Source organism: Pollicipes pollicipes, unplaced genomic scaffold (genome assembly GCF_011947565.3).
Source record: "Pollicipes pollicipes isolate AB1234 unplaced genomic scaffold, Ppol_2.1 Scaffold_4740;HRSCAF=5597_pilon_pilon_pilon, whole genome shotgun sequence".
Lineage (NCBI taxonomy): Eukaryota > Metazoa > Arthropoda > Thecostraca > Pollicipedomorpha > Pollicipedidae > Pollicipes > Pollicipes pollicipes.
The window spans coordinates 11,047,083-11,066,055 of record NW_023596545.1 but is presented as its reverse complement, the minus strand read 5'-3'; the positions used below and the strand labels follow the sequence as shown (position 1 = coordinate 11,066,055).

General features: G+C 52.4%; 2 protein-coding genes across 2 annotated transcripts; one reads left to right on the top strand and one right to left on the bottom strand.

Moving 5' to 3' along the window:
* Nucleotides 1-397: 397 nt before the first annotated feature.
* Nucleotides 398-4,303, bottom strand: LOC119098527 (leptin receptor overlapping transcript-like 1). The gene is made up of 2 exons (XM_037221480.1): nucleotides 4,202-4,303; nucleotides 398-1,408 (listed from the first exon to the last, which is right to left on the bottom strand). Exon 2 carries the CDS (start codon nucleotides 1,388-1,390, stop codon nucleotides 986-988), a length of 405 nt encoding a protein of 134 aa, XP_037077375.1. The 5' UTR covers nucleotides 1,391-1,408; nucleotides 4,202-4,303; the 3' UTR covers nucleotides 398-985.
* A 361-nt stretch (nucleotides 4,304-4,664) lies between these two features.
* On the top strand, nucleotides 4,665-18,831 carry LOC119099037 (methionine--tRNA ligase, mitochondrial). The gene is made up of 11 exons (XM_037222088.1): nucleotides 4,665-4,853; nucleotides 7,968-8,245; nucleotides 8,645-8,734; nucleotides 10,869-11,007; nucleotides 12,326-12,445; nucleotides 13,527-13,653; nucleotides 14,012-14,223; nucleotides 14,691-14,782; nucleotides 14,843-14,962; nucleotides 15,401-15,551; nucleotides 18,191-18,831. Exons 1-11 carry the CDS (start codon nucleotides 4,811-4,813, stop codon nucleotides 18,301-18,303), a joined length of 1,485 nt encoding a protein of 494 aa, XP_037077983.1. The 5' UTR covers nucleotides 4,665-4,810; the 3' UTR covers nucleotides 18,304-18,831.
* Nucleotides 18,832-18,973: the final 142 nt, after the last annotated feature.

The following is an 18,973-nucleotide window of genomic DNA, read 5'->3' as shown; positions in this document are numbered from 1 at the left end:
GACGGACACCCCGGACACACGCTGGTGGCCACAATCCCGCCGGCGCACAGAACCGCCGCCGCCCGTTTGACCCGCACTGGTGAGTTACACAGACCTCCAGGGCACGGCGCGTTCAGGGCAAGGCCCCGAGGCGACCGGCACGCCGCTCAGGCCCCGCACGCCAACACGCTTGGGCAGACAGGCCCCGGAGCGGCATTGGATCGAGCCACCATCGCGTGTGAGATCTCAAGGGGACCGACATGTGTGAAGTCCTAGCACCCAACTGCTCACAAAGCACGCCTTCAGGTAACCGTCATTTCGAGTAACAGCCGACGAAACAGCCACCAATGGCAAGACATTGTTAACGTAATGTCCCTCACTGCTGTTGTGCACCATTTCCCTGAACCAGACACACAAAAACACTCTAAGCATGTTTATTATCCATTGTATTAAATCTCACGTGGAAAATTGCTGCTTAAGTTTAAACCATGAAAACGCAATTCAAAACGATACACGTCAGTACGACAAGCAGTTAATACCAGACCACGAATAGCCTCCGTCAGTGCAGACTGGATAGCACACCATTGAGGGGCAGCCACGGTTAAAGCTCAGACATCCTGAACAAACTCGGCGCGACGGCGAGCACGCTTACAGACCCTCCGCGCCACGTACACGTGCGGAGTGCGACCCAGGGCTGAACAACGTGCAGAAAAGTGCATGCGGAACAAAAACCACGATACAAAAGCATGACCGGTATACAGATCACAAAAAAGAGATACCAACTATCACTCACGTCGCGTGCGGCGCGGACTGCCGCCAGTCTGCCGGCGCCTCGCTGCCGCCGGCCCTCCGCGGCCTCAGGCAGCTGCCGTAGTCGACGTCGGACGGCCTGACCGCCCCAGCCCCCAGCCGCCGCGCGCCAATGCCCTGGATGCGCGGACATCAGGCGGACCATTCCCCGTGCCCCGTGGCCCGCGTACCGCGGCCGCCAGCCGTCGCGCCGCGGCTAGAAGTAGTTCCACGAGTCGGCATCGCCGTCAAAGGCCAAGAAGAAGCCGAGGATGGTCAGATACATGACCACGTTGCCGGTCATAACCAGCGCGCAGGCACCCCACTCAATCACTGGCTGGAGGGAGGGCGCATGCGCTAGCACAATGGGTAAACCGAACGACGAAATGATGATGCCGGCCGTGAAGAACACGGCCAGCTCCAAACAACTACTGCTGGCGCCCATGTCATCCCGGTAGCGGCGGGCCATCGAGTACGGAATCGGTGCCAGGATGTAGAATATGATGACGAACAGGGGCCACCAGTTGTTGTACCGGGGCAGCGCACAGGCCAGCAGCATGAACATCATGCCCAGCGAGCCGGTGAACGCCAGCAGGATCAGGGCCTTCACGCTCCCAGCCATGATGGAGGGTCCTGGACCCTGAAAAATATTGAAGCATGTCAGCTCCCATAAAAATATGGTTTTCTGAATGTAGGGGCATACACAGGGGTTCACAATGGGGAAGGGTGGAAGGGGACAGCATAACTCAGTTCTTACACTGAAAATCTGGTTCGGCGCGCCGCAGACGTACGTATTTATTGCATGGGTCAAAGCAGCGTGGCTTGTTCCTGATATGCTAATTTCTAAGTGCGCACTCCCAAATTTGTCAGTGTTACATTTTTCAAACAAATATTAATAAATAAAACAATTTTATCATGGGGTGGGCAAATGAATCTTGGGCTACTATATGAATATGCCAAACCCTGAAGGCAATATTTGTGAGGAACATAATCATTCCATCAGTGCACATACTAGAGTGACATGAGCATACTACCTGCCAAAGGCAAGCCACTGCAAATGAAATGATAAAATTTAATGATAAAATTAAATTGTGGAGTCCCCGGTACGATATAGGGTTCATAAGGTCACAATTTACGATATATTGGTAAGCATGAAAAGGCAAGTTAAAAAAGATCACCCCTTAACCCCTAATGTCAGTGTGTTTCCACAATGATTTGCTGAAACATAAACCCAAGCCAAATTGGGAAATAATATGATGTGCATTGAGCAGGACACAAATGCATGGGCCACAATCAATGCTTTGAGCCCAGCATGACAAGGTGTAATTCTAGAAGAACTGTTTAGATGAGAGGATCAAGAGAAAATTGTTTTAAAAAAAACAACAGATGCTGGCAGAAGCCAATGTGTCCATGTTTGGTTCCTTGCAGGCAGAGTAAACTCCAGAATCAGCTAAATTTTTGGTGGGTCTGGTCCTGAAGAGGCTGCAATGATTGCATACTGCATGCCTTAAGAATGCAGTGCTTCCCTCAAAGCCTTGCAGAGGTCAGAAGAAGTCAACCATATTGCCTGGAATCAATGATGAGTCCATCCCAAATAACAACATTCAACACATATTTTGTGCACAACAACACATACTTTCAATCATGCTGCTGTTCCAGGTGCAGCACACAGAAAATCCAATCTCTTCATCTCATATTACAATATAAATAAACATGCTTTAAAGTTAATATTGGCTTCTGATGGCTCATGCAATGCTTCATGTAAAAAAACTGAATCAGGCATATCACAGGCATAGAAAACAAGCACATGCCCTCCCTTAGGTCCTGATGCCTCTCAGGAGCTGAGATCACATCAAATCAAATGCTCTCATCAGGAAATTCAGCCACAATGCAATACAGTTAACCATCATGCATGAACAGGTTCATTTTGCTATCTGCACTTTTCTCCATATTCACAATGAAAAATAATTGAGTCAGTACCAGTAAAAACTTCTGAGAAATGCCAAGACAATGGATTCCCATCTGTGGTGGCATCTATTGATGATAACCATTTGTCTATATCTAGTTAGTGCATTATCTATCCTTGTTAAAGTTGATCCCAAACATCCATGGTCCACAAAAATTCAGATCATCAGGAAGAACAGTCAGGGGCCTTTCTAAGAAAAGATATGCAACATACATCACAAGTTTGTTTTCAATGAACAGAATGTAATCCTGCATGGCTCAAGTAAATGTATAACATGTTATCACCTTGACAGGAACATATGCCATGCTTTAATAAGATAATCTGATCTTTTCATAAGTTGAATAAGTTTGCCTAGTAATGGTTTATTCAGCACACTTCATGTCATCAAGGCAACACTGATGCCAATGGTTGTTCCATGCCATCTGCATGGTTTGCTCTTGCATATGCCCTATTGTCTCTTACCTCAGCATGCATATGCCAGTATTAAGTGGTTTGTATGATGAGTGTCAAGGTGAGCACAGGATGGATACCAGTTTTGACATATTGTCAGCATAATTTAATAGCAAAACAACATGGATGTGTTCATCTTGAAACATATAAATGGGTACATTAAAATGATAGCTGACAGTTACACAAACAACTAGTGATCTTCACCATTGTTTATTTGTGAAAAGATCATGAGCAGATGCCACTACTAGATAATCACTATAACAGCCTACCAGTCATATCTGACTTGGCCACTGCCAATCAACTGCATGCTATGCTGAATATTCAGAGAACCAGCAACACAACAGAAATGGTTATGAAGTACACAGACTGTAAATGTAAGACAATGAGTTTAGTGCAGTCACCATCCTTTTCATTGCATAGCCAATATTTCAAGGAGCTATGATGCTCTTCAAGTAATTAAAAGTATTTATTCAGCATTATTCATTTGAAAATTCTATGCAGTTTTGCCTGGGGTCCAACACATGCTTGCTCTTTGTCTACCGCAACAGTCACAGAAGTGTGGTGCATGCAGTTTGGCCCTTGAACCTTGAGTGGATATTGTATGGTCCAAGAGACAACTTGGATTTAACTTATGACAAATTTCCCTTTCCATAAGGTCCACCACAGCCCCTATTGCCCCTAAAGCCCCTCATCATTGGGGTTTTATGATGCACTCAGCTGCTGAGACTATGTAGTGTTATCTGCCCTACACCCTGGCAGGAAGGGCAGGCACTGCGGGAAATCGAACTCCAAACTTCTGGTTTCCCAGACACGCAGCTTTACTGCTTCACCCTCTAAATTGCCCACATAACCGACCCGCGGATCTTTCGGGTCTGGAAACGCGGTATCAGGGCACAGGCCCCCGCCCGGGCGACATTGGTAAACAGCACAGATGATACCGCCGCGTTCCCAGTGTTTCGGTTCGATGGGAATTATTTCACAACGCCAGTTAGGTTTCCATTGCCTTTCGATACTTACTCGCTATGGTTCAACACAACCACGTCCGGGGCAGCCTCGCGCCCGCCTTTGAAGTGATTCACACCCACGACAGGCCGCCCTCAGTGTTCTAATGCCCTGGTATCTGCGTTCACAACAGAACCATTGACAGCGTGATGAAAACACGAGGGAAAACATTTGCGGCGGCAGAATGCTGTACGATTACCTGGTGGCATAGCATGCATTTTCAATAAAAAAACTCTTCTGTATTAGATTGAAGATATTTTAAGATGAAAATGATGAAGTTAATGGATTTATTCGCATCATTTATTCAAGCTGGTAGCCATAAATCTGCATTTTTCGTTTGTCGATTTGGAAGCAGACAAAGGTTTTCCGTTATAGTATATGGTTGCGTTGCAATTATGGCGATGTTGCGTCATTTGAGGAGGTTAAGGACAGCACGCAGCCGGGCCTCGAGAGCTTTGGATAGCGCGATCGGCTGGCGTGTCACAGGCCGGGTGAATAAATGCAACTTTGGGAATCCCCTACCTCCTCACATTTATAGTGGGTGGAAGGGTGTGTGCGGCAGGGGTGTGCGCTTTGCTTAGGGTTCAGCTCAACTGCTTTGAAAGAAGTTTACCATCTGTTGATATGAAATACTTTGTGACGACGCCTATATTTTACGTGAATGCAGGTACAAACGCCAACTTACCATGCGTGTTGTGCTGTCTTCCCCGGCTACGAGAGCGTTCTTTGGATGGTGTGGCTTGCCAGCTAGAACTCCCCAACCTTTACCGTAAATGCAAGTCACTCAGCCTTTGGGCTGTCTGAAATGTCAGGAAATGGATGCAAGCTGGAGGCATTTTTCTAAACTAGCACATTTTTATCACCAAACTCAGATTTTTTCACTCATCCTATCCACCCAGATAGCATTTTCTCACTGTTTCATGCCAGTCAGTCTATGTTTTTAAATTTTTGTCCTTACCTTTTTATTGGATATTTTCCTGGGATCAGTGTTCAAGCTAAGTGGTACCTAATTTGTGAGCCCAACATCACAAAAAATATTGACATGCCACAATGCTTGGCACCACCTGTCTTACCCTAGGATCCTCCGATCCTCTAACTTACGTCAGAGGATCCCAGGGCATGGGAGTTGGATTCTCTGACTCTGCCTTGACTTTTTACCATACCCTGTGCTGCCACCCGCAGTCCATTCCAAGGGGCTCAATAATTAGGGCATGAAGTGGCTTGGACCTTCTCTGCCATGAGGCAGTGAATCCAAATTAAGGTGCTCTTACAAAGTAAACTGTGAAGATGAACTGTAAAAGGAAATAGCAACAATTCAGTTAAATTTTTGGCAGGCCTGCATCAGCATTTGGGAAGGTCATTAACACATGTTAAAACAAAATGACATGCAGAGTGCAGAGCAGGAGAGTGTAACAAAATCAGATTATCCATCTGACATTTTCAATTATTTCTGACCCCAGCGCATAAAGAATGACTAGACCACTGCTGCACTGAGGTCTTTGCATGCAACATTTTGCTTTAAGATGAACAACTCTTTAGCATTGAAATCATATACTGGCACAGCTAGTCATGTACTTTGGTTGACTGGGGCTCAATATTGAGATGCACCTTGCGTCGTAGCCTTCTGAGTACTTCAGAAATCCTATTTGAGTCTCGCGTTCTGACCTGTGGGACACAAAATCCGTCGATATACTAAAACATTGATTGTGCTGGTGCAGTCATATTTCCCAAATGAAAGTTAGATGTCACTGTCAATAAAAAGGCAGCATTATGCTTTCTGGTTATTAATTCAGAATTTAGTGTTCTTTTTTTAGAGGTGCCAATGTTGCTTTCCCACAAAGGCTTAAGCTTGCCTGCAAAAGTAACAGCTGATATTTCTCTTGCATTCAATCCGCAGTTTTCCCAACAGCTCAGTTGGTTAGAGCATCTGCTTTCTGATTCACGTACTGGTAGCGGGGAGTCGAGTTGGTTCATATGCTCATGATTTGGCCCGGGCTAGCTCCCGACTGTAACAGCAGGTGCGGGAAAGGTCGAGTGGCGCCGAGGGGTCCTGCCCTCAGGGCAGGATGTACAGTGCCACGCACTGTACGGTGGTGCCAAGCACTGTGCCAAGCCAGTGCCAAGCACTGTAAGGCACGGTGAGCTTTCTCCGTAAGATTATGTCGACCCGGAGTTTCACGATCGGATGGTGGTGCCAGGACTGCGCAACCGGTACCATGTGGCGTGGGCGTCGATCCCAGGCATTTGTCCAATCGAGAGGCTGGAACTAAATCGTAAAAACAACAAAATGAAATGCTGCAGCGATCTCTGGGTTTTGTTTCGGATATCTTGTCTACTTCTGCCAATTGGCGATGTCTGCTCGCCACCCACAGATATTGAGGTGCAGTGACGTGCAAACAGAACCGAGCGCACGACAGCCTCTTCAGAGCACTTTGATTGCGGTCGAGCTTCACCACTGCATCGTCGAAGGAATGGGCCGGTCATCAACCACTCCTCCATTCCCTCTGACCATTGTCATCAGACCTGTCTTTGGCTGGGTCAGGACTGTTTCACGCAGCAGCTTTGTGCTGCGTTAGTCCAGGTCCCAGAATTGACCTCCGAGAAGCAAGGCAGGCTGGAGCGCGAAAGGACTCCATTTTTGCTGTAATTGTACCATGAGCTGCCATGAAATAACTTAACTTGCCCCAAGGAACGAATTCCGGGCCCCAGTTTCAAAACGTGCCCAAAACATAAATTGTCGCCCAAACACTGCCCTAACAGGATCTTGTCAAGATCTGACACATTCAGCAACAAGACTCGTGCTTATGCTGGTAACTGCCTACATACCTTTGCAATCACCTACTTGATAATCATGCGGAGACAGAGGATGAGAGGCTGGGAACTGCCTGTTGCCTGTGTGATGGGTTGTTTAGGATGACGCTGGTAAGTATGCAAGTTATGGCTCCTTAGTAAGACTTCTGTATCATGCTGCCAAAGTTCAGAATCAGAGTGACTAGCAGCAGAGTTCAGAACTGGTCATTGGCACAGGGTATACATTCCTTGTAGTGTTCCATCAATTGCAGATAAAATTCCATCCAATTTCTGGTTCTATCCAACCCAGTTCCATCAAATATGTAATTACATTCTATGTGCTATTTTATCTTAAGTTCCAGCCAAAGCTGATTTCCCCTTTTAATAAATGTCATCTTTGGGTTTACAAGTCAGGAAACACGCCATTTCTGTCAGAGGCAGCGTCCTTTTGCTGGACCTGGGCCCTGCCCCCTCTTTAGCTCACTGCCGGACCCCTGTCAGAGCGGCGTCCTAGCTCACTGCCGGATCCCTGTCAGAGCGGTGTCCTGTTGCTGGACCTGGGTCCTGACCGCTCTTTAGCCCACTGCCGAACCCCTGTCAGAGCGGCGTCCTGTTAACGGACCCGGGCCCAGCCCCCTCTTCAGCTCACTGCCGGACCCCTGTCAGAGCAGCGTCCTTTTGCTGGACCTGGGCCCCGCCCCCCCGTTAGCTCACGGCCGGACCCCTGTCAGAGCGGCGTCCTGTTGCTGGACCTGGGCCCCGCCCCCTCGTTAGCTCACGGCCGAACCCCTGTCAGAGCGGCGTCCTGTTGCTGGACCTGGGCCTCGCCCCCTCGTTAGCTCACGGCCGGACCCCTGTCAGAGCGGCGTCCTGTTGCTGGACCTGGGCCCCGCCCCCTCGTTAGCTCACGGCCGAACCCCTGTCAGAGCGGCGTCCTGTTGCCGGACCTGGGTCATGCCTCCTCGTTAGCTCACGGCCGGGCCCGTTCCAGCACCGCACCTAGGCCATGTGTACTCGGCGGTGCTGGCGGACGCGGCCGCCCGGTACGCGGCGCTGCGGCGCGGCCGGGACGCGCTGCTCAGCACCGGCACGGACGAGCATGGCCAGAAGGTGCGCCAGGCGGCGGCCGCCGCCGGCCTGCCACCAGCCACCCTCTGCCAGCGCGTGTCGCTGCAGTTCCGGCGCGCCTTCGAGGCGGCCGACGTGCAGTACGCGCGCTACGTGCGCACCACGGACCCGGACCACGCGCACGCCGTCCAGCACTTCTGGGTATGTCGGGTCCGACCTCCTCCCCACGGACCAGAGTCGTGGCCCCAAGTGCAGCGACGCCGGGGAAGCGGCCCGCCTGTTGAAATAACGGCCAACTGGTTTTGGGCACCGTCAGGCAGTAAGACGCTGCATCTGTGTGTTTTTATTCCTGTGGTTCGATTGCAATGTGCTCATCCAAGGGCGCCAACCGAACTTTACCCATGGTATCCTGCTGTTCATGGTGATGTTGCACTACCGTGGTGCACTGCAGTGCTAATGACACTGGTCGGAACAACAGGTGGTCATTCGTATGATGTGTTGCAACAGAATTTTTTATTAATGTGATGTAATCTGTTGTAGTTGAAACACTGCTAAGCAAAAGGCAATATGCTGTGTGTTAGTATGTGTGTTGTGTTTCAGAGGCTTCTGGATTCAAGAGGGTATATCCAGAAGGGCAGCTACACTGGCTGGTACAGTGTTCCTGATGAGTCGTTTCTTACGCCTTCTCAGGTTGGTTACTGCTCTGTTTATATTTGGCTCCGGAATGGTACGAAGGTTCGCTTTCAATTGTTTTTTTTTCTCTCTGAAAATCCGAGGACGTGGCGTTGTCTGATGTGGTTCAGCATTCAATAAAAAATATTACCCGCCCTGACCCTTGCACATTTTCAACGTAATGTGAACTTTGCGTGTGTCGGCCCCAGTGTATATGGCATTTGTGAGTGAGATAAGTGATATTGAAGATGAATAAGCAACTACTTGCTTTCCTCTCCATGTGAAACACAGCACACTATCATGGTGAGTAGTCCTGCAATATCGGTAAGAAGTCAGTAGGCATGGATCTTCACTTACTAGATGGCGCCAGCGTCGCGCGCTTCGCGGTTGGGTAAACCATTGACCACGGTCGGTACTGTGCCAGTGTCTGGCTATCTCGTGCTCCATGTATTTTGAGACGGAAAAATAGAGGAAACTGGTTTCGTATCTAAAGCCGGAACTACGAGATACGCGTCTTACCAAAGCTGCATTGTCGAGCAGTACATGTCAAACAAGCACGACATAACGCCACGCAAATTTAGCAGTGCAATTACCAACGCGCGGTGTGCTCCGTCGCACGAGTCGCAGCAACTGCGCTCAGGGCGCTCATGCAGCGCGCTCTTATTGAGAGCGATGCCACGACAGCGGCAAACACCGATCTCAGTTGGCTAGAGCGCCTGCCTTCCGATCCGTTCACCCGTGGCGGCGTGGGTGTGAGTCGTTCGATGCGCTCTTATGTGCCCCTGACGGGTATAGCCTGCGGCCGGCGGCAGCGGCTGGGCAAATGGGCAGGGGCGTCAGAGCGCAGGACGGACCGTGCCCGGTATTGCGACGCGTTAAACTTTGGCCGCCAAATTCTGCCGGTAGCCTGGAATTCTGTGGTCGGATAATGGGGAAAGGGCTCGCACAACAGGCAACGCTTAGCTTGAACTTTGACCCCAGAACTCCATCCATTCAAAACGTTTGATTGGATCTAAAAAGACAACACTGGTCACGGGGGTGGTCACTGCGTGGCCATCTTGGCAGCCCGCTCCGTGGATTGGGTGTGGCACAGCACACCAGACATTAGCAGTACGTACGTCAGTACCGAAACGGCACGCTAGTGTGACGTATGGGTTTGAGGATAACGCGGAGGAGAATGGAGACGTGCATGGAGACACCACGCTTCAAAAGTGTGTCGGTAGCCGAGAAGGCACGCTGGTTCGGCACTGTACTTTGTGTGGCGTTCAGTCGTGCTTGCGCGAAATAGTTTGCTCGAAACAATGCTCTTAATGTATGAAAAGAAACCGGAGCTGCCATACCAGCGACCGTTTAGTGGCATTATTAGCAAACATATTGTTGGCCAGGCGCGTATGTTGGTATTTCAACTTGAGGTCAAACAAAATTCATTTTTTTCGTCTCGCAGTACATGAGGCACGAAATAGCCAGACATTGGCGCAGCACCAGCAACGGCCATTGGTTCACCCAACCGTAGCGCGTGCGACGCTAGCACCATCTAGACCGTCAAGGTCCGTGTCTACTATAGCTTGTAACCAACATTGCAGGACTACTCCATATGACAGCGCGCTGCGTTGCACGTGGAAAAGAAGATAAGTAGCTAATTTTTGGTATTCGGTATCACTTACGTGACTCACGAATGCTATGTACGCCCTGGGCAGAAACACGTGAAGTTCGTGTTACGTCGAACTTGGGTGAGGGCGGGTAATCTTTTTTTGAAATTGAGCGTTGACGGTCGTCTTTGGTCTCAGCTTATCGAAATGCATTAGACCACACCACGCCCCATATATTTTTAGAACTGAAAGATGAGGAAAGGGTGTTGAATGCATATATTAAGTAGTAATTTTCTAGATTTAGCCTTACCAATTTTAGAATGCATGGTGGTCAACCTCATTGTCCAATGCAACATTCATCCTTTCAGCACTTAAGTCAGCATTGTCGATCAAAACTGAAGTGACTTCATTTGCAGGCGTTCTGAGGTTGGGCGAATGCGGTCATTTAACTTTGGAATTGACTGCAAGACAGTATTTTTCTTTCTTCTGAAAATGTGTTCTTGCGGTGCCGTGTGGACGAAAGATTTCCGAAGTAACTCGTTACATAACGCTGCATGTTTTAGGTGACAGAAGAGGTGCGGGATGGCAAGAAGGTGGCCATATCATCAGAATCAGGTCACGTGGTCACGTGGGCAGAGGAGGAGAACTACGTCTTCCCCATGTCCCGTATGCGAGACGACCTTCGACACTGGGTGAGAAACCGTAAGTGCGCTGATCTGTGAAGTCACGTGGAGAGAAGCCTGATGGGGTCGTGGTCATGCCTTTGTAACATTATGGTCCCCATACATTGGGCGAGTAGTTTCGCGGGATCTGTGATGATGCGAGCGAAAGCTAGTAGACCTAGCCAATCGGCTTCTAGTCACATCAGAACCAGTTCGTTGGTGATGACTTGGTCTCATTCGGCCTGTTCTTGGTAGCTCAGGCGTCAATAGACTGATGTTTACCATTTGGTAAAAGTTGACCATTGTGGCCTTTTCTTCATAAATCTTGTGTCAATTCGGACGATGCAGTCAGAACCTCTTGAATGGGGAGAAAATTCGGGTAGGAGGCTGTTATCTTGTAGGTGATACTTGCTCCTATTACGATCCATGCATCTCGCGGAGACTTGCTTAAAAAAGTTTCCTCTCTGTCTATACAATATCTCAATTATAATCTGGATCATGATTCATTTTGGGGGAAAGGGAAGAGAAATGATGAATATGAAGACTCCAAGTGTTCTCAGTCCACTACTGCAGAGCAAAAGGAAAGCGATAGCATAAGTCTCTGCATTATATCAACACATTAAATACAAGGCAGACTATCAGTGCGTCTAGATGTACCAGACCCACCGGAAAAGTCTGGCGTGACCAGTCTAGCGCCAGGAACACACTGGCCGAATTGGGTCAGAAGGCGTTTTCACAGGTTCATAATGTGTCTGTTACGTAAGCACCGCTTACGAGAATGTTTAAAGACAGGAAAGCAAAACGCGCTCCCATCAATCAAACTCAGAAACAGTTGCTAAATGGACTATTTTTAAAATTGGAAGAACAAAGACGAGAGAGATGATTAGTGGCTCGAAGACCAGAAGTGCCAAGTACGTCAGAATAATCAGAAAACACAGGCGATGGATCGCGGGGTCCGGTAGAGTACTTTGTGTGCAAAAGTTCAAGGCCGGATCAGAATATCGTGAACCTTACGATCATTGCAGCCATATAGCAGGATTTATAAAATTATTTTGGTAACTCGTACTCTTCTTCTCATAGCTTAATATCAATGCATTTTTGTGCCAGTGTCATTTCCCTGCTAGGGATGCGTTGTTGGCCTGCTTGCTCAAGCATTTCAGTTGTCCTCTTGACAACGCTGGTTGTCAGGAGAGGACAAGTGAGCGGCGATAATGAAAACAGATATGACACCGACAGCGGGTCCAGTGAGCGTCACCATGGACCCTCTCGATGGTGGCCGCTGTGCCTGCCCTAGTGCATTGGGCGGGTGAGAGTGAGCGGACGTACCCTCTCGATGGTGACCGCTGCGCCTGCCCCAGATCTGGACGTGCGTCCTGCCAAGTTCGGCCGCCTGTTGGAGAGCTGGCTGGAGGCCGACCTGCCCGACCTGTCCGTCTCCAGGCCGGTCAGCCGACTGGACTGGGGCGTGCCAGTGCCAGGTCAGTCAACGGTCCCGTGCCAGGTCCGTCATCAGGCCGGTGCCAGGTCAGCCACCGGGCGACGTGGGCTCCCGCGCCCGAATAGCAGCTTTCTGTTGTGGTTGCAGTGACAGCTCGAGCGATAACAACTGTATCGCTGCAAACATTTGTGCAACAGTCATGGGGTTACGCCGTGACGTTTAAAGCACCGCACACTTTTGCAGATATGTTCTAGTTTTACTTACTTAACGTGCATAGCATATTGACAGGATTAAAACACAGACATGCCTATGGAGGCATGAACAAAATGCCCAGTTAACGTGATGACGTTGATAATAGGTCTTTGTATCGTGGTAGATGTTCCTAGGTAAAGTCAGGCATCGATGGGCTCAGCGTGATTCTTCGTCACACCATTTTTCATGCCATGTTACCCATAAGACCTTCGCTCGAACGGCGAACACCGTCGGACTCAGATGGTGGGGGGACGACCCACCGGCGGAGACACCGGCTAGCCCCGGCAACGCACCGGGCCGGACTCAGATGGTGGGGGACGACCCACCGGCGGGTACACAGGCTAGCCCCGGCAACGCACCGGGCCGGACTCAGATGGTGGGGGGACGACCCACCGGCGGGTACACAGGCTAGCCCCAACAACGCACCGGCGACCAGCACTGCACAGCTTCAGTGCATTGCGTGTACACGCTGCTTCGTTGTTGCCGCCGGTTTGACGTGAACCCGGGCAAACTCAGCTGTGGAGGGGGGGGGCGGGGGAGGGGGCATCTGGCTGCGAGGAAGCAGCCAGATGTTGCTACCCTCCTGCGGCCCGAAGACGTGGCCCGTAGTGACCCACCAGGGCCGGCCCAGAGACACGGACTGTGACGGTCCGTCGCAGCTATGCCACCTGTTAACGGTCTCGCCGTGTTGCCTGTTTGTTGTGTGTGAGCAACATCGCGGGCAGAGCCGTGCACCGCGCGTGTCGCCGTGCACCCCTTTGCACACGTCACGGCGTCATCTTGACTTCTGGCGATGGCCAGTCAGTATCGACCGCGCGAACGGCTGACCACGCTCGGGTGACGACCAGGAGGTGGCGGGCGTGTTTCAGGAGATGACCAGCAGGTGGTGTATGTGTGGTTGGACGCCCTGGTCAATTACCTGACCGCCAGCGGGTACCCCGGACAGCTGGAGCGCTGGCCCCCGGACTGTCAAGTGATCGGCAAGGACATTCTCAAGTGAGTTGTCCCGTCCGACTTGCTTTGATCGGTGAAGGCTTTGAACTTGAGTCGCCTCTCGGGGGCCTGCGCCGCGGGGAATATCTATAAAACCGCGTTCCTACAGACTGTCTCGTGTTTTTGCGCAGCCGGGGTTAACTCCGTCCCGTCGGTTAACTTCATCGTTACGACATCGATCGCTCCTCAGTCTGGTGGCTTCCCACCAGCTTTTAGCACGCGCGCCCTGCACCGGTGTACCTACGGCGCGACCGGCGCGTGGTCCGGCCGCCGGCGCTGAGGCCGGCCCTGTCGCGGCCGGTCGCCGGAGAGCGCGGTCGCGGGCCCGGCGAGGTGACGGCGTCCGCCCGGCCGGCCGCAGGTTCCACGGCGTGTACTGGCCGGCGCTGCTGCTGGCGGCGGGCCTGGCGCCGCCGCGCCTCCTGCTCTGTCACAGCCACTGGACCGTCGACGGCGTCAAGATGTCCAAGTCCCTCGGCAACGTCGTGTCGGCGGACGAGGCGCTGCGCACCTACACGGCCGATGGGCTGCGCTACTTCCTGCTGCGCGAGGGCGTGCCACACTCCGACGGCAGTGAGTCGGCAGGGGCCGCAGCCGGACAGATGCAGGAGACACTCCTGGCTGGCACGGGCGACGCATGAGGACGGTAGTGAGTCGGCAGGGGCCACAGCCGGACAGATGCAGGAGACACTCCTGGCTGGCGCGGGCGACGCATTAGGACGGCAGTGGGTGTAAAACTTTCAGGTGCTGTGAGGCGACAGCTTCATGGTCGTGAGACTTGGGTTCACCACGGTGTCACCTGCATTGCTTTTGCAATGCGTCTGTTGAAGGGGTGGGGAGGGAGTCGGTCACTGGGGACGAACGTCACTCTGGCGCGGTGGGTCACGAATAGAAATCGCCGCGTACTGAACACAGTGCAATCGTCGACTCGTGCAATGAATAAGTTGGCAGCTAGTGATCGGGCCCGACGCATGTGCCACTCGTCTGGCGCCGCTCGCCACCTGCCATCCGTCGACCGGCGGCCGTCACCCCTGCCGCAGACTTCAGCCGTAAGAAGGCCGCCAACCTGCTGAACGCCGAGCTGGCCGACACGCTGGGCAACCTGCTGGGCCGCTGCGCGGCGGCGGCCGTCAACCCCGGCCAGCAGCGCCGGTCCGCCGCCGCTGCCGCGGGCGGGGCCGGCGGTCCGGAGGCTGACCTGCTGCTGCAGACGGTAGCCAGCCTACCGGCAGCGGTCGGCGAGGCGTACGACGAGTTCTGCTTCTACCGCGGCCTGGAGGCGGTGCAGGCCGCGCTGCGGAGCGCCAATCAGGTGGGCGCCGGGCTCAGTTGTCGGGGGCGTGCGGCCGGCTCAATACGGAGACGTAGGCAGGAGAGGTCCAGTCTACCGTGGCGAGCATAGCCGTTACGAGTGGTGATTTTTTGCGTACAGTGGGCCCCTTGAGTGATTCAGATTTTTGTTTCGGTGTTTGAATGATATTTTGCCTGTAATTGGGGACTGGAAAACGCTTTTCAGAGTGAGATTAGGGTGGAAGATGCTTGTTGCTGCTTTTCGCCTGTGGGACATAATTGAATTTGGCAGTGCTTAGCAGTGTGTACCGATCTTGTTCATCTTGATGCCCCCGCTTTCTGCTCGATACATAATGCAACATGGGTCCGTAGGACCTACAGTAGATGACCTCGTCCGACCGCTCTGTGCATCTCCACCTATCGGCAGCAATGGCTGGTCCTCACCTTCAGTTGGTTGCAGTTTGTACAACTGAAAGAGCCGTGGGTGCTGCGGAAACAACCGGAGAGAGAAGCAGAGCTTCACAGCTGTCTGGCCGTTGCCATGGAGACGCTGCGGGTGGCGGGAATTCTGCTTCAGCCCGTGGTCCCTTCGTTGGCTGGTCGTCTCCTCGGTAAGTAACTTGTTCAAGATTCTGGATGACCGTCGTCATAATGGACGGAAGTCCATTCAGGATTCGCAGACCGTGGAAAAGGCGGCGGATCTGTGCGTATGATGTGCGTGCGTACGCAAAACATTGACAAAAAACGTCGGTTTTTCCGAGGTACGTGCTTATCGTGAGAAAATGGTGAAATTCCGTCCGTATTTTGTGATGTAGCAGACGCAGCGTCCTTGCGTGGACTTGTGGGTCAGGTCGCACAGAGCAATTCGGACTCACTTAACATACACCGGTGTTCTTACATGCACCACGTATCACCGTGCTGCATACACAGAAAGTGGCGCTTCAGATGGTATGTGAGATTCCCGCAAGTTTACAGTAGCCCGGGCCCATCGCGCTCCTGTACTCGACCGTAGCAAAGACGGCGACGGCCTGTCTCCATAAACATTATGGGTAATACGTGTCGGATGGAACCTCGTGTCTCATACATGGTGCTGTGGTGCGCTGCCGATGGTGCAAACGTTTAGCTCAGGTCTGCCTGTCGTGGCTGCATGGATCATGCGTATATTATAATACTTTACAAGGCTGTGTGCGTCAGGCCAGTTAAGTTGTTTGAAAACCTCACTGACGGGGTGGCGTTTGCGTCTGCCACTGGTCGCACGGCCACCGAAATTCAGCATTCGCTTTTAGCAACCTGTGAAATTGCGCGACGTTGCACGTGCCATGCAACGATGTAGAGTATCAGACGATGGGAGCGATGAGTCAGAACAATGTTTGCAAGAACAGCGTTCGATGTTGCTTATTTAGCATGCGCGAGACCAATGAGGATGCATATGGACGTGATTTGATTCACATGCAATTTAAAACTGACATGTTCGTCCATAAAAACCCATTTTTTTCACAAATCTGGGTTCGGATATCACGGCGCTGAAGAAACTCAGGGAAACAGGGTACCGAGCCTCTAAGCATGGCTGGCGTATCGAGTACACGAGCTTAGGTTTTGGTCGTGTTCAGCTTCATGTTCGCACAAAGCCAGTTATGAAAGCGTTCAGGGGCCTGCTCGGCGCGGCGAAAGGTCGGTGGCATGCCACTCTGCGTACCGCTGACGAGCCGTTGTGTGTTGTCAGTAAGCTGTGCGACACGGACGAATTCGGGTACAAATGGGCTCAGATCGTCCGAGAACACGGCAGACAGCATACAGCTGAGGGATCAACCCTGGAATGCGTCGATTGTATTTGGCTTCGTCCCAGACCGTATAGGCCTTCACTGTGGAAGTCTGGTCTGAAAGGGTACCTTCACTGTAGAACGTCTGCACTTGCTGAGTGTAGCCTCACAGGTAATCGCTGAACCGCCCGCTCCACGCCGTACAGCACCAGCTGTGCCAGCGGTTGCCGGTGCGACGCGTCATCGTGGCACTCGGACAAATCAAGCAGCTCTAACACGTACACTCGCCTTTCGTCCACGGCACGCGGGAAGTGGTGGGTGATGACGCTGGGTACGGTTTCTGTACTATATTCTGTTCCGTATTCGTGTTGGGCGCTCGATGGTGGGCGGTTCGCTGCCCGGTACTAGACCATCTGACACTGGACAACACGTTTCGGGCTGTGAGGGTTTCGAGGTCAGGTTCGAAGGTCAACCCGGAAACAGAAGGGCATCTGAAGGCTTTGTCTTAAGTATCTTGCGAAGCGGTCAACTTAGTGTGCGGGCACATTTGGCCATTTTGCAATGTCTTGTTCGATATGTCTTCTCTTATAGGAGCTGGTGAAAGAGAGCCTACTGCGAACGTCTGCCACTGCGATGACTGGCACGGGAGAGCTTACCGAAGTGGGACATGCCAGTTGCTTTAGGGAATCTTCCCACCTGAGGCAGCTTCCGTTCACCCAGTGTCCATCAGGCCGCTGTAACGTTAGTGACCGTAGAACATGCAGGTGGCTTTAAGCAAGCGATCGCTGGCGTCGTTGGCGGTGCAATGCAACAGATGTTCACCGTTGGCACGTCTAGGTAGTCGCGATCACGGTAACTCGCCGACCGCCCCTGTCTTCCATTATAATCACAGCCCCGCAAACTTTCGTCATGCGGTAGGTTGTGTAGAACAGCACGACAGTTCCAGTAAGACCGATACAAGGCCAATGCGACCATATAGTCTGCTGTTTCAAGAGATGTGGCTGGAAGGGCCTGGGCCCCGGGCCAAGCGGACCTTTACAACAGTGGGAATGACACAGAGTACCGCGCCGTGGGCCCGCAATCATCGCCGCTTAGGTGTCGCGTTTATCCCTCTCGGCCAAGATGCTATGAAATCCGAGATCTGTGTTTTGCAACGCTTGACTGATCATGGTGTCGATGCACCCATTGCTCTTCTTCTCCACAAACGTGAATGTCTCAAGTGTCCGGCTTGCCTTTGGCCTTGTTTGTGAGCTGTCCGCCCCAGCCAACCTGATGACTTGGCGGCCTGTTCAGCGCACCAAGCACTGCCGTGTCCCCGACGCTACCTCCCGCTATCCGTCCCGGACGGGTGCAGCTACCCTGCGCACAGACTGGCGCGAGTCGCCGGTGAAGGGCTCACGAAGCAGCTGGGGTTCAGCCGGCGGCCTCTGACTGGGAGTGGGATGCGCTGTGACCTGTCTCGGCCGCTGATCGCTCCCGTGCTCCGGCAGACAAGCTGGGCGTGCGACCGGAGGCGCGCGGCTGGCGGCACGCCGAGCGGCCGTGTCCGGAGGGCGGCCAGCTCGGTCACGGCTCGGCGGTCCTCTTCCAGAAGCTGCGCTGACGCCGCCGGCGCCGCCACGGACAGCGCCCAGCTCGGGCGTGGCCTAGTGACCACGTGCCGCGCGGCCCAATGACCGGGCGGAGCTGGGCTGATGACCAGTCGTGTGCGGCCATGTGAACGAACCGAGTCTGAGCTAGCTGTCACTCGTCTGGGCCTGGAGGTCCGGTCAAGTGGCACGTCACGCTTGCGCTGGTCACCAGTTCTGCTGGTCCTGAAGTGGCTTCAGCGGCGGCGTCGCGACCTAGTAACCATGGCGAGCCCTGCTTGGTAGTCGTGTCGGGCCGGAGCAAGTGACCCTGTGGAGCCAGCCTTAGTGGCCGCCCGCGGCCGATCTAGTGGTTATGTCAGCACTGTGTGAGCGAGCTTCGTGTGTGGAGCCTAATTTAATGACTGTCGTGTGTGGTCGAGGGACATTGGCATACCTGGCCACGTCCGCTGTTGCTGGCTGTGAGCCGAGAAAAACCTCGATTCCTTTGGCTAAGAGAGTGAGAGGAAATGTGTCTGTTTAAATATATCTGCTTTATTCATGAAAATCACATAGCAAAATGCTACTGGAGTTTTGGCAGGCTACAGGAGCCTCGAACATCTACACACGTAGAAAATTATGTCGAGCACGCGATGTCTTGGTACCGGCGGCGGGCATCGCCGCGCAGCCGTCTAAAGCTATGTA